Below are 15669 nucleotides of genomic sequence, written 5' to 3' on the forward strand. Positions count from 1 at the left end.
GAAAGAATTGTAAAAGTAATTAAAACTGGAATTTATTTGACGACGAATGAGGTACACCCATTTTTGTGGATTATTTTTATGTTTCTGCTGTACCAACACAGAAGTGGCCTTGCTTCGTATTATATGGTGTTATTAACTGACCAACATTTAAACGCGAAATGGAATGGGATGTAACGATTTACTTTTCAGCCCCAACCGGGCTGATGAAGATGCCCATTTGCCATACAATTTGCTCTGACGGGAATTCCAACTGTTATGGGTTCTTTACGGACACGCCAAAGAGTAGTCAGGTGGACCTCATTTTTGTGACATCCAAACAATTGGACACTGATCAGCCAACACCATGATCGAACTCAGGACTTCCAGTTTAGAAATAAACATACACTTAAATCTTTAAAGCCTGTACTAATACTGAAAATAAAATAAAAATCTCAACGCTGGATATAATGTCCCTTATGACATGGATTCAATCGGATTAATAAATAAAAAGTACAAAAGATTTTAGCAAGGTTTATAGGGGGTACTGGCTTGTTTTGACCATGTCCAGAGGCGTAGGGCCTACATATCGATTTAGTTGGGGGGGGGGGGGTGTTTAGCAAAAATGAGATCGAGTGGCCGAGCACCGCAAACTTGTGCAAGCTTTATAGGAGGCACTAGAGAGTCCCTGAAGTAGGGCCTACTTTTTCTTGACTTTGGTTGAAGATTTTGCAGAATTCTGATGGTCAGAAAACACTTATAACATGAGTAAACTTGAGTACTACGCATAGGAATTCATGCTATTTATTAAGAATTTTGCACATAACGCATGACTCTGCTAGTCTGCTCCCTGTAGGTCCTATATTCAAAATAGAAGGTGTTGGTAAAGTCAGTCCACAGTTCCCGGGTATTCCCCTATTCACATCGTATTTATGTATGAAAGAATAACGTTGCCAATATTATTTCAATGTTCACTGTACAAACTGCATAATCAGCAGTTCAAAATAACGTATTTTAGTTTTACAATTTGCATTGCTCCACAATACCATTGTCAGTGTTAAAATACAGAATACACTTTTCAATAATACAAAATACAGTATAATAGTTATTATGCACATTACACTTTTCCATTATTGATTTCCGTTCTAGTCCGGACTTTTTTCCATATGCAAATGAGCTTCGTCGTAGGTCCCATATAAGGTATCTATAGGCTTATGTTCTACTATGTCTATTATGCAGAATGGAGAAGTGTAATGTGTATTAAATGTGCATTATGTGCAAAATAATTATTATACTGTATTTTGTATGTTTGAAGAGTGTATTTTGTATTTAACACTGTGACATTGGTATTGTGGAGCAATGGAAATAGCAAATTGTAAAATTAAAATACGTATTTTGAACTGCTGACATAATGCATTTTGCACCGTAAACATTGAACTAATTTTGGCAACATTAATCTTCCATATTTATGTAGGCTTGTAGAGAAACGTATATTATTAATACTTCGTCGTTTCTCACATTAACCTTGTCATTCTATATAAAAAAAAGACAAGAAACGGCAAAGAAAGACAAAAACCGGTCAACTAATATAGTAGGCTTGTGGTAGCTTACTGTTAAAATCAATCGACTCAAGATTGCCCACGAATATGGATGGGCTCCCTTTGTAGATTAACCGCGTCCTTAGCAACAAGTGTAACTAACTGTATGGGGCTAATCAAATATTACCGTTCCAAAGGATTATACAATATTTCAAGTATTATTTAATAAGCAGGGCCTAACCAACTCGTACCGGAGTCTGTAGACAATAGTATTAAACTGGACTAGCCATATTATTTTAAAAGGTAAGCATTCATGTTGTAAATAGGCTGTGATCTGTATTATAGTCAATCAGGATCAGAGTTTTACGGGGTAAATGGCGAGGTTCATAATATATGGATAGTAAAGGCGTTTCTGTCGACATGCAAATCGATTTGAATTTTGTGGAGATGTCATGTAACAGTATAGTCGATTCAATGGCGAGTTCGTTACAATCCTTGTGGCTGGACATTGATGAATAAAGTATACGTGATCATCTGATCAAACTGGAGGTGATTTGGGGTAATCGTTTCGGAAATCGGTGTCGATAAATTCGCTGATTAGATTTGAATTTGAATAGACGTTAAAGATGAAAATTTAAATGCAAATCACTTTGTCTAAGCAGTGATCGATAAAAACGCCTTTAATATCCCCTGTGTGTTGTAAATTAGTGGAGCAGAATCGGAAGCTCTATAAATTTTAACTATACTGTAGTATTGGTAGTACGATATTATCTTACTGTCAAAGAATAATACTGGTCTCTATGTCTATATATGGCCGAATGGTTAACACGTGCGCGTTGATTCATTATGTCTGTCACCGATAACTGGCGTGGTTTCGATTCCCCGGTTGTACGTGACAAGGAGAAGGGTCGCCTGTCCAACCTCGTGGGTTTTCTCCGGGTCCTCCGGTTTCGCCCCACTGCTAAAGTACCCTATACGCACAAGCGAGATTTTGAAATAAAATTGAACTATATTATGTTAGCCCCGAAATGACCTAGTTTGTGTCGAGTGGACGTCCCTCTCTCCCTGCCTCTCTCTCTCTCTCCTCTCTCTGGACGTGGACGTGCCTTTCCTATTGTGTAATGTTTACAATATTGTAGCATAACTCAATAATACTTTCATGACTTATTTGTTCTCTCTCCATAAAATGTGATGAAAATCATTTTTTATTAACCAAAAAAGAGATATCACAAAGGCGGGGACTCTCTGTATTGTATATTATGTGTATGTCTACCGTTTTGTTTACATACATGTAAAGGCTATCATCGCTATTTGTAATTAAAATAAATGTCAAGTCGCTGGGAAGAATACGTGGAAAATGTAACTGTTCAGAGAAATGAAGTGAAATGGAGTTTAACGTTCTACAGTTCTGCACCGACCAGTCTAATGAAGACGGGAACAGTTAAAGGAGCTAAATCGCTAACATTTGGGACCTAGAAATTGACAAAAGTGGGTCGCAACGCATATAATAATGTAATATGAATGTATACATGTATAAACTGATTTACATTCAATGGTTTCGGTTTTTACTCCAATTTCAAATCAGTTATGTTCGGCGAAATAAGCCAGCATCTCAAGCGAGTGCAAATTTCTAGTGTCTGGTTATTCCAGTCTACATACGCCGTTTGATTTGGTGCAATGTGTCTAGCCTCGTGGCAATGGTGCAATGGTGGCAACGCATATAATAATGTAATGTGAATGTATATAAACTGATTTACATTTAACCGTTTCTGTTTTTACTGTAATTTCTAATCAGTTATGTTCGGCGAAATACGCCAGAAGTCTCAATCGAATGGCAATATTTAGCGTCTGGATATTCCAGTCTACACCGATGATATTTAATGTGCATGCTCTCCAGATAAGAATATAGCGTCACCATTTGACATGACTTGTGGAATGCGTTCTTTGAGTCCTTTCTTCCAAATGGTGCTGGAACGCATTATGGTACACGATTCGCGTACCAATGGTAAAATGTTTATTTTTTCTTGAATATTGGATATCAGAAGCCCATCTTTTCCCTGTAAGATCACAAGACCAATGTTGGTTTGAGTTGACAAATAATTCGTGTTTTCAATGTCGAAAATATTTGATGATATTGAGTTAGAGACTCCGCTACTTTAAGAGACGGACATATTATGGGTATGGCATAAACCCGATCGTCTGAAAAAAGGTACTAATCCAAACCGGCTATGAAGGGAAACGACAAATAATACTTATTATATTGTCATTACAGTTCTTAACAGTCCCCAAAATGGAGGTAGATATGATAACCAAAAGACCGTTAACGGCTAATACACCTTATTCAGTTTTAACAGACGAGCAGCTGAAAAACATTAAACAGGTAACTATCACATAATAATTTGGAGTTTTCTTGCTGGATTTAAAGCGACAATCTGATGACGTTCTGTATATAAACTAATTACATATGACAAACTGAAATTATAAATGATCTGCTGTTTCAGATTGTTATGTTGCAGTTCCATCTTGATGAACAAAATGATTTCGGGTATTAAGATACATTATGTAAGAAATAAATCTGCCTAATGCAGATCTTTCGTTTTGCCTCACATGTTATATAAATCATTATTTAGACATTTATTCAACATGTCAAGCCCATAATCAACTCTCTAGAACATCGGATGGTTTTGACAGTTAATAATCTAATTAAAAATGGATAATCGAGACTTTGTTTATTATCGTAACAACGGTAGCAATGCCAATCGAGACTACACTGTTGTTCAAACGGCTATTACTCCGCCCAGAATGAAGTAATTTAACAGACCTGCCATTTTCATTACCTATTTTTTTAAAACTATTATATTCAGTAATACGAAACTCTCAATTTTAGTTACATCTTCTTTCTTAATTCTTGTATTAACTTTTCTACGAAACGTCAATAATCAAACTAAACATTGAGAGTATGGTTTCGCTGTAACTTTATACATGTATATTTATTATGCTTTTTTATTCATTCATAGAATCCCAGCACCTTTTTCATGGGACCAGCTGTAAGAGAAGAAATGAGTCAAGAGCGAAAAGAAACCGAAAAACCCATAAAAGCTCGCTACGCCTACTCAATGAATAGTACGGTAGCCCGACCAGGATATCCTACTGAAAAGGCTTGCTATATAGGGGAACAATTTAGTCGATTTCCAGACGCCAATCACGATACGTGTAGACTAGGAGCAGGAGAAAGATGGGGGCCACAAAAAGCTGGTAGGTGGATGTACTAGTAGAATGTAGAAATTTTATCTTTAAATAGACATTCTTTTCTTTTTTATGATCATAATGCCGTAATTATTTGCAAACCACATGTAACTGTAGACTTACGAGTTAATTTTAATTCCGTAACCTAATGTTGGTGTAAAATTCCTCATAGCTCACCAGGCTTCTCACCCCGTCTTCTAGTTTATATTAGGACTTACTAGGTGTTAGCGAATCACCAGTTTAATTGAGAGAGTTTTCTCCGGGGCCTCGGGTTTCTCCCATCTGCTAGATACCCCTAACACAAGTGTATTATTGAAATGAAATTAAACCATATGATATTTCTGAAATGACCTGCTCTCTCTCATAGCCCTTTTTAACCATATAGACCCCCCCCCCCCACACACACACACCAAACACCCACACACACCGCGCGCACACCCACACCGCCCTTCACCAAAATGTACTCGTAGCGTAAATAAGAAAATAGATTCTATGATTTATATTTTATCCTTTCTGTTTTCCAGGCTTACGAACATTGCAACATTTTGAAAAAGACCATGACCCAAATCGCCTGTTAATGATTGACATGTACAGACGACCAATCACCAATCTTCCTGGTAAAAATATTATGAAATTTGGAAGAGCAGCAGACGGCTATTACCAAGAGAGATTTCCTGATCGACTCACAACACGATTTGAGACCTCTTGATTGCCTAGAAAAAATATTTATGTATAAAATTGTAATTTGTTTGTTGTATATAAATGGTGAAAATAAATTAAATGTATTTATTAACAAACGAATGGCTAAATTTGTTTATGACAAAAGAGACTGCCTAATAACAATTAATAACTAAATGGTATGACATATACGGGGTGTTCTCATCCAGCTCAAAATATTGATTAAGGGGGTTTAGGGCTGGGGGATTATGGTCTGTAGCTGAAATGTGTTCACCTAATTAGATATGGATTAACCGTTTAATAAGTGTCATGTGAACTGTGTTTAATAAGTGTCATGTGAACTGTGTTTAATAAGTGTCATGTTTAATGAGTGATTTTTTACAAAGTAATGAATCAATTTGGTTCAATTAAAACCTATTTAAGGGAGTGACATCTTCAGTTGATATGTCAAAATGGTAAATGTTCAGGTGCGGTTCTTACCAACATCTAATGGTGGTCGTATATTAATGCATGCTGGTTTCGAATACACCAAAAAGAACGGCTACAAAGATACCATATACTGGCGATGTAAGCAACACACACAAGGTTGTCCAGCAATGTTGCATAAAACATTATCAAGTGATTTTGTTTTACTATTAGGTTTAACTTAATGAAATAAACAGTGATCAATGTGAAACAGACTACAGCTAATCCTTCTTTAGAAATTCCAATTAACACCTTAGTCACGCTAACATGATTATTTAAGTTTTGAGCTGGGTGAGAATGAACCGACATATACATATAGATAAAGGATGCTCATTCCCACTGCCGAGTCACTTAAAGATTTTTATATGAAATACAGAACATCTAGATATTGAAGAAATCGTAGATATTTACTGTGATAAACCACCTTATAATTACTAAGCTACGTGGGCTGGCTGAAAAGTTCTAAGTCTGAAAAGGATTGATCATTAGGGTTGAAACAAACTTTTAGTCCGGGCAAAATAACATACGTGCAGGCAGTTGCTGCAATAGAAATACCGACCACGGTTTATTGTCGTCTAGACGTATATTATCACCAAGAAAAAAAAGTCACAGTCCGAAATTCGTGCCCAAATGGGTCAAATTGGCCTCCCTGTCGAAAATGTGCCCTGGAATTTTGACAGAGTTACCTTAAATACATGGATACAAGCATAGTATAGATTACAATACTAAAGTCATTTTCAAACACTAGCTAGCCAGACTGGATGGGCTGATGGAAATTGCTACATCTTTTCCCTTCTGGAATCAAGTGCCGTCTGGTGAATTCTCAAAAGTATGATAGTTTTGTAGCTTTGGGTTTTGGACCTTGAATTATCTAATTGGTCAAATATGACATAAATAATTAGAGAGATTGGTTAATTGAGCCAAATGACGTCGAAACCCACCCTTATATATGGTTAGTGGAACTTTACTGAAGAAACGTCCCATGAGATATCTGTTATCAACAGATAACTGTCACCAGTAACTTCCTTGGCCTGACTTTTTGTGTGTAGTGCGGCCCTCCTGCACTTACTATTAAAGTGTATCTTGATTGTCTTCTCAGTCTACTTTCAATTCTACCCCCTACTCCTCCCTTGTTTAGGGAACAGAATCGAATGAAACTTGTATGAAAATGAATTTAGCTACACCGAAAGTATATATTTTGATACCAAACTTGATCAAAATTGTTATTTTCAGGCAAAACTGGCGGCTATTTTGGATTTTTTGCCTATTTGGACACGGATTTGGGACTGGGACTTTTTTTTGTGATAATATACCCCCAGACCGACCATAATCGTGGTCGGCTATTCCATTTCAGCGACTACACGGAATGTAGATAAGAAACCTCATCTCTCAACCCTCCGTCTTTCGAAATAAGAAATGGTGCTACATAGTTTCAAGAGGCAAATTCCCAACGATAATCATATTGGGTTTCAAATAACCAAATTTTTTCTTAAAAACAACGATTAATCATTGTTATTTATAACATTTCTGCCACATCCAACCACAATTAAGCAGAAAATCCTACCTGGCACGGGTACAAATCCCCTCTTTTTAAATCGAAGCGATTTCTCCGACATTTTAAATTTACGTCTTTGACATATAAAGGCGGGGCATCGTGTACAAAAGTACTAACCTGATCCGAGTTGCACAAGAGTAATACTCCGTAATTATGAATGTCCGTATCAATTTTGATAAAAACAACGCTTGATTTACTTTATTGTCAATATTTGCAAAAAAAAGTTTCACCCCCGCCTGTGAAAAAATTGTCGACCATTAAAACAATAGAAATACAGTGTCCGTCAATTTTACAGCACCCCCGAGAACACGTCCCGCCCCCCCTCGTTGCTCTGAGCTACGGCCCTGGTACAGTCGGTACAGAACTATACTACGTTAAACACCATTTTATTTCATGATGAAAGCCCCGGTTAATTTATTACTACTATTTATAGAAACTATACAAAGGATGTGCGATCCACGCGATCCACAATATGATCTGAATTTCCTTCACTCGTTGATCAGGTTTGAACACATCGCATTTTTACCTGCTTATACGTTGTGGGTGAGTATTAGGCTATACAAGATTATCAATAATAATATGAATGACAAAGGATATATTATATTTGCGAGAAGTGGTTATCGATTTAAATCTAAAAACTAAAGTTATATAACATACAACATAATATTTTATGTCATAGTTTTTGGGGTCTCACGTATGATCGACAATCAAGGGTTAGTCTGACTGCATTTATAGCTTTTAAAGAAGAAAAATAAGCCCAATATCCTCCTTTCTGCACAAGACAACTGTGATATTTTAGATTCAATTCATAATACTGGATATTCGAGTTTATAATAATAATAATAATATTATAATAAAAATGCTTTATTACACAGCTGCATGGTATATACACGATGGTAAAGTATACAATACAAAATTGCAATACAATTATAATAAACAGCAAATAACATAGAATAAGGTTTACAAAGGTTTCTAAAAGTATATTCAATTATATTAATAATGTTTGTAAGGTATATATACTATTCAAAAAAAGTAGGGGATATTTGATTTTGGGGGCATAATACTAAAATATGCAAATGACTACGAAAAAAGTCACTATAGAACCTAACAGAAGAAACATTTCCAGTTACATGTGACGCCCAAACGCACCAATAGCTACCGCATGGAATGCATGTGATGCTTGGGATCATCATGGGGGTCCAACCCAAGATTTGCACGACTCTGACTTTGAATGTTACAGTCATTGTGGCATTGAATTCCAGGGTGGAAACATCAGTTTAATTGTTTTAGTGACCAGAAAACAAATTTTGATATGCGTCGGCTTACCCAAAATGAAAGGTTACGTGCCCTTGGCATGCTACAGATCGGCACAACACAGGCGGTTGTGGCGCGGACGATGAATGTTTCTCAGTCTGTCATAAGCAGGCTATGGTCCAGATACCGTGATACACAATCTGTACAGGACAGACCACGCTCAGGTCGACCAAGGGCGACAACTCAAGCCCAGGATCGATTTATCCGTACCTTGGCCTTGAGAAATCGTGTCATCACAGCAAATCAGATCAGCGCTCGTCTTCAAACAGACACTGGTGTGAGAGTGAGTGGCCAGACGATTCGGAATCGACTGCATAGGGGTCACCTTCGCGCCCGACGTCCTCGCGTGATCCCTTGTTTGAGAGATCATCACATTCAGGCAAGACGTCGTTGGTGTAGGGATCGTCAACACTGGGATAATCGACGCTGGAGCAATGTGATGTTTTCAGATGAGTCAAGGTTCACTGTTGATTTTTTGGACAGACGTAGGAGGGTGTGGCGTCGTCGAAACGAGCGCTTCCAAGACGTTAACGTCATCAGACATGATCGATTTGGGGGTGGTTCTGTTATGGTGTGGGGAGGCATCACTGTTGCTGGAAGAACGGCTTTACATGTTGTTGCAGGGCGTGTTCCAGGCCAGTACTACCGGGACAACATCTAGGCAGTCCATGTTGTGCCGTTCGCACGACGTCATGGCCGCCGTTTCATCTTCCAGGATGACAACGCAAGATGTCACAGGGCCAGGATCGTTACAGGTTACCTCCAACAACAGAACATCACCACATTACCTTGGCCAGCACTGAGTCCCAACCTCTCCCCCATCGAGCATGTCTGGGACATGCTTGGACAGAGGTTACGTCAACAACGTCCTGCCAATGTCCAAGAACTTGCTGCTGCGTTGCAACAGGAATGAGACAATCTGGACCAAAATGACCTTAGACGTCTCATTAGGAGTATGCCACGTCGGATCAATGCTTGTTTGGCAAACAGAGGAGGATTTACCCGTTACTGACTTGGTTGTGATGCTGTGGTAACTTTGCTGTTTGACCCCGGGTATCAATTTACCCTTATAATGGCCAGTCTGTGCCTTACTTAGTCTAACGATCATTTGGAATAAATCGATGAATGTGAACTTCATTTCATTTTGTCATTTGTTTCTTCGTCAGTTTCATTAGGTGACTTTAATAACACTTAAAAATCAAATATCCCCTACTTTTTTTGAATAGTATATTAGGCCTTACATAGCAAATGGTATTTAATGTCTATTTTTAAACATTTCATATACGAACGTTGCAACATTTTGTATACATTTATCAGCGTTCATTATATGCATTATTGAATAATTCAATCTAGTTTTAATGTGATGACTTAAAAACTTTTTCCGAAGATTATTGTGGGCGGAGCAATGGAGAAGAACGTGCGTTTTATCTTCTATTTCTCCGCTAGTACAATTTTTACAGGTTCTCTTATCCCTGTGGACAACGGTTTTTTATGCCTTCCTGTCGCTATTTCAAGGTTATGAGTCTAAATTGGCTCAGTACTGGCGCTTTTGTTCATCTGGTAGATGCATGTATTTCTCAATATCATAATTTATTTTAATTTTATAATAAAAATCTTTTTTTTTTGTTTTAGTTTTTTTGTTTTAGTTTTAAGGCAATTATTTAAGTTCTTAACAGTTCGTCCTTTTCAATATATTTCCAAGACTGGACATAACCCTCAATCTTTGTTTGAACATCTGTAGAAAAGCGTCTGTATTGAAAGACTGAGAGATAGGTTGTTCATACAACCCACCCAGTCCAGTCTCCTCTAGGACATAACTAATTTGATTACTCCATCTACAGCTGACATTTTTCATGTGTGTGGCCGGTGGCTTTAACGGGCCGCCACGCCATCACTAGAGTCTGGAATGGGCTGGTATAATAATAGACTTTCTGGGCCGGTTGTGCTGGGTGTGGGCCGGAATTCGGAATGGTCAAAATGTTCTCAACTAGTCCCATTTTTTAACCAGTTAAATTCTCTTGACTCTTTACGATACAATTATAATACGTTAATTAATAATATGACGATATGATAATTTCACAGGTTTAGTTGGTGGTTGTAAATTACTTGCAGGTCGGGGTTTTGGCCTAAATTAATCGATTTATGAGATATATTATTTGACAGAGATTATAATCAGATATGCCACCAAATCGCATATTTGGGGTTCATTTTTCAAAATTTTCCCGGGGGAGAGCCCCAGGACCCCCCGTCCGGGCTCCGCGGTCAGTAAAAGGGGCCGCTCCGACACGGGAGCCCGGGCCATTTCCCGGCCCCAATCCACCCCTGGTAGGGGGTTGACTTGTTTAGATTTTGATTCGATCCATGTCTTGACCATCCTGCATTTAACACCAAGAAGAATTGGGAACCGACCAACTTGAGCTAATACAGCAGAGTTTGAAGTTTTATTATGAACATGCAAAAGGTGTTTACAAAGTTTGTAACAGTTTGTATGGTTAGATGTAATATGATCGCCCCAGAAATCGCATCCATAATACATGTAGTATGGGTTTGACTAGGATCTCAAATAGTTTGAATTTAATGTTCAAAGATACATTAAAATTTGGAAGAATGCTTTCAATGCTTTATCGTTTAAATTGTCAACGCCTCTGGTAAAGAACCAGGACATAGTACCCAAGTATTTGTATTCTTGAACAATTTCTAGGCAGTCTCCATTAATATTGAATTTGTCAAAGAGTTTTCTATCTGATTTATTAAAAATCATTACCTGCGTTTTTTTTAATGTTAATTTTAAGTCTCCATTACTTGCAATATTTATCAATTATATTTAATGAGGTTTGCAAACCACTACTGATATAGTAATGCAGGAAAATGGGTGTCATTTAATTTAGGGACATCAATAGAATGATTTAAAATATATGGGAGCTTGTCAATAAAGAAGTTGAATAATAACGGACTACGGTTACTTCCTTGAATGACGCCTTCTTCATTCATAAACGTTTCACTTAATGTATTTCCAACTTTGACTTGTAGTTGGCTATTATAAAACATATTTTAAACCTTTATAAACATTACCATTTACACCTAAATCTAATAGTTTGTAGAAAAGACCTCTCCAAACTCTATCAAAGGCTTTATTAAAGTCAATGAAACACAGATAAAGACGTCTATTTTTCTTTAAACACTTATCAATTAAAGCTCTTAAAATTAAGATATTGTCAGAAGTTTTATAATGTTTTCTAACGCCACACTAGAAGTTAGAGGGAACATTAACGGTATTTAAAGATTGGGTTAACCTCTCAGTTAATATACTAATAAATAAGTTTCCAATACAGCTGGTCATTATAAGACCTCTAGAATCATTCGCACTCTTCGGTGATTTGACTTTACGGATCGGTACAATATATAACCTTCTACCCATCGATGTGGGAAAAAAACCATGCCCTATGCAACTATTAAATATTTCCACTAACTTTGGTGAAATAAGGGTTTGAAGCACCTTAATAATTTCATTGCAATTTTGCAATGTGAATGTGGATCTCCTTGAGACTAATAACACATTCAACGTATTAGAATAAATTCCCGTTTGTTCCAGATCTTTAAGTTGTCGTTTGATATCAATCATAATATTATCGAAAGAATCGGTAAAATTGGTATCTATTTTACCCAAGTCCTGTAAGTGAGATTTCATGGTTTCAGGATCAAAAAGAGTTGATTGATCTGGTTTGTTTTTAGCCAAATCATCAAGTTTTGGATTAGACTTATCTAAATGCTCAAGTTTAGTAAGTAATTCATCTTTGAATTCACGCTTCTTAGATTTAATCAGTTTTGTGTACTCACGTTTTAACTTATGTTTGACAAAATGTTGGGTCATTATGAAATTTTTGAAAAGTTTTAGCATATTGCGACAGGCTTTTTCTCATTTGTACACATGCTGTTTCAAACCATGGTTTAGCATTTTATGCCTTTTCTTGAGTATTCTAGGTGTAATGTCCAAATTAATGCACTCGATATTTATTAATTATTTGACTATGTGAATTGAAATGTGAGTTACTCGTGTACAATTTCAGTAATGGGAGTCTAATTGACCTAGTCTTTATTTCTTATTAAGATGTCATTATTGTATAATCGCGTCATTTGTTAGGGTGCGCCGTGCAGCGAAAATTTTCTCTACTAATAGTTAAACTCGACACGGCGAATGTGCACGCGTTAGTGGCTAGTCTCGAAGTGATTTCTGGCTAGTCACGCGGTACGATAACACTCGGGGCAAGGGACTATGAGTCTATAAAAAGCCATCGCATGTGAAATTCTCTACACATCTATCAACTACTACAGTCGCAAAAATCTATTATTGACGATTGTGAATAGCAGTAATATCTAACTTTATTGTTATTACAGCAGCTTTAGAAATTACGTTCGTTTTATTTTTTAAATTGCTTTATCATTAACTATACCGATTGGAGCGGCATTTTTTGGTTAAGTACAAATAATATCTCTGAAACACTCGGGTTAGGCAAGAACATGATATTAGCAGTAGTTTCATTTTACTTTTACAAGGTTCTTAAAACAATTGTTGAGTTGTCTAACGTGCGTGTTTCTAAATTCAATTTCGTGTTCCAGCTTTCTGTTATGTTTCGTAAAAGAAGTAGTCTTGATTATCCCGGCCTTTTATTAGTGTCAATCAGACGGAGAATGGTCGGTAGACTGGTTGAGCGAGACTAATTTCAAAACAAGAGCACGTAAAGCAGTGGACACATTAGCCGAATTATTCGGCCGAATCGTTCGGCCGAATCAATCGGCGCCGAATTTTATTCGGCCGAATGGGTGGACACACTAGCCGAATGCTTCGCCCGATTCACCAGTCGATTGCATCACCTTTCACGTCACATGATTAAACATGGCGGCGTCTATGTCTTCAAACTATCACGTGACTTCTCTATATGAGTGGTGATTGGCTAATGAATTCTACATTCGGCCGAATGCTTCGGCGAAGCGGACACACCAAGCGAATATAATTCGGCCGAATATATCAAACCTGTTTGATTCGGCCGAATGACAGTGGACACACTAGGCGAATTTCGACGCCGATTCATTCGGCCGAACGATTCGGCCTTATAATTCGGCTAGTGTGTCCACCGCTAAACCTATTTTTTACTCAAAAGTGCCCGGATGTTATGGCCGACACTCGTAACCATTTTTCAGTCTATTATTTATGGATGGTTAAATAATAGACCGTTTATTTAGTGACTATAAATGTGCGAAACTGATTTAGGCTTGGTATATATACTCTTCAAAAAAAGTAAGGGATATTGAAATGCAAATACCTATGCAGGTTGTGATAGTCATGGAAACTTGACATGCTTTGAGAGTATGTTCACCGATGAAGAATTTATTGCCCCAACAAAACCACTGAGCTGCATGCGCGACACGTAATATCACCATACACGTGGGAGAGGTTCATTGTCAAATTTGACACTTCAAGGAAGGGTTGATGAAAACTGCCGTCTGGTGGTTTATCCTATCCATGTTTGTTTTCCTATCGGTTCTTGCATAAGACTTACTGTTTAGCGTATCTTTGCTTTAGTGGCGTGCAAGAGGAGTGGGTTAGATTGCTCCAAATCGTGATTGGACGGTTGAATAAGAGCATGTCACGACGAATTGCCGAATGTCTGAGGATTGGAGCAATTACTCATTATTAAGACAAAAATCAAAAACGTCCATTTTCACTTTTGAAAGTGTATCTCTTTGCGAGTGAAATGGGTCCGTCAGATAAGCCGTCCATATGAACTGTTTATGTTCATGTGTAGGCAATTGGGGGGGGGGGGGTGGCCGAATGGTTAGCACGACTCGTGCGTTGTTTCGAATCCCCGGTTGTACATGACAAAGAGTAGGGTTGCCTGTCCAACCACGTGGATTTTCTACGGGTCCTCCGGTTTCCTCCCACTGCTAAGCGAATTATTTAAATAAAATTGAACCATATGTTAGTCCCGAAGTGACCTAGTATGTGTCAAGTGGACGTTAAACCCCATCTCTCTCTCTCTCTCTCTCCCTCTCTCTCTCTCTTATTACTATGCCCCAGCATGTGTAATAAGACTAAGACGCTAAACAGCTAACCAGGAGCACCCCGGTTCGCTCCCGGTGTTGGTCAAGAAAGTTCCTCTTGATTTTCCGGCGCAGTTTGCCATTGTCAGTGGTGCAGGGCAGATGGCTTGGCAAAGGCAGTATAGTCTTTCGGATGGAACGAATGATCAAGCTCATGTCTCATGATTAAACTTACCACCAAAAAAGAAAATATCTCAACAAACTTGAAATTATCTGCCAGGATCCATACTGATGAATGAAACTGCTTTGCTCACTGTACTTTGTTTATTTTATTTATTTATCGCCCTTATTGTTATAATTGTTTCACATTCTAACTCATGACGTCAACTGGCAGACAATTGCCATTCAGGAGACGACCACCGTCAAGATCGGCCACATTCTGGCAACCTATCTTTAGATGATTATATGATCCTATTGTTGTTTTGAATCTGATATGATTCAAAATTAATAATATTTATCTTCCATTGAGAGGGGTAAACTGTACTTTTACAAAAGGTTGGGATTTTTTAGAAGGTTAAGAATTTTGATTATTTAGGACCATTAGAAATCACTATCAAAGAATCGAATAACTATCATTAAGGTATCGACAACGCCGTCGTTTCTCTACGTCGCCAACTACATTAGACGTGGTTGTAAGTGAATATCCATATCTCATGTTGATGTTAAAATAGACAGGGCCAACGCATAGTCCGAAATGTCTGACTATTTCAATATGATGGTTTATGACAGTCAGGGAAGAGTTACACATATAAGGCTTCGTTTTTGTAAATTTTTCCCGAAACTCTAAGGTTTCGATGT

At 37.6% G+C, this 15669-nt stretch overlaps 1 protein-coding gene across 1 annotated transcript; it reads left to right on the forward strand.

Annotated features, from left to right (window-relative positions):
- The first annotated feature begins 3476 nt into the window (after positions 1-3476).
- Positions 3477-5557, forward strand: LOC126809982 (uncharacterized). The gene is made up of 4 exons (XM_056098630.1): positions 3477-3497; positions 3787-3894; positions 4532-4769; positions 5285-5557. Exons 1-4 carry the CDS (start codon positions 3477-3479, stop codon positions 5467-5469), a joined length of 552 nt encoding a protein of 183 aa, XP_055954605.1. The 3' UTR covers positions 5470-5557.
- The last annotated feature ends 10112 nt before the right edge of the window (positions 5558-15669 follow it).

The sequence above is a fragment of the Patella vulgata genome, chromosome 1 (genome assembly GCF_932274485.2).
Source record: "Patella vulgata chromosome 1, xgPatVulg1.2, whole genome shotgun sequence".
NCBI lineage: Eukaryota > Metazoa > Mollusca > Gastropoda > Patellidae > Patella > Patella vulgata.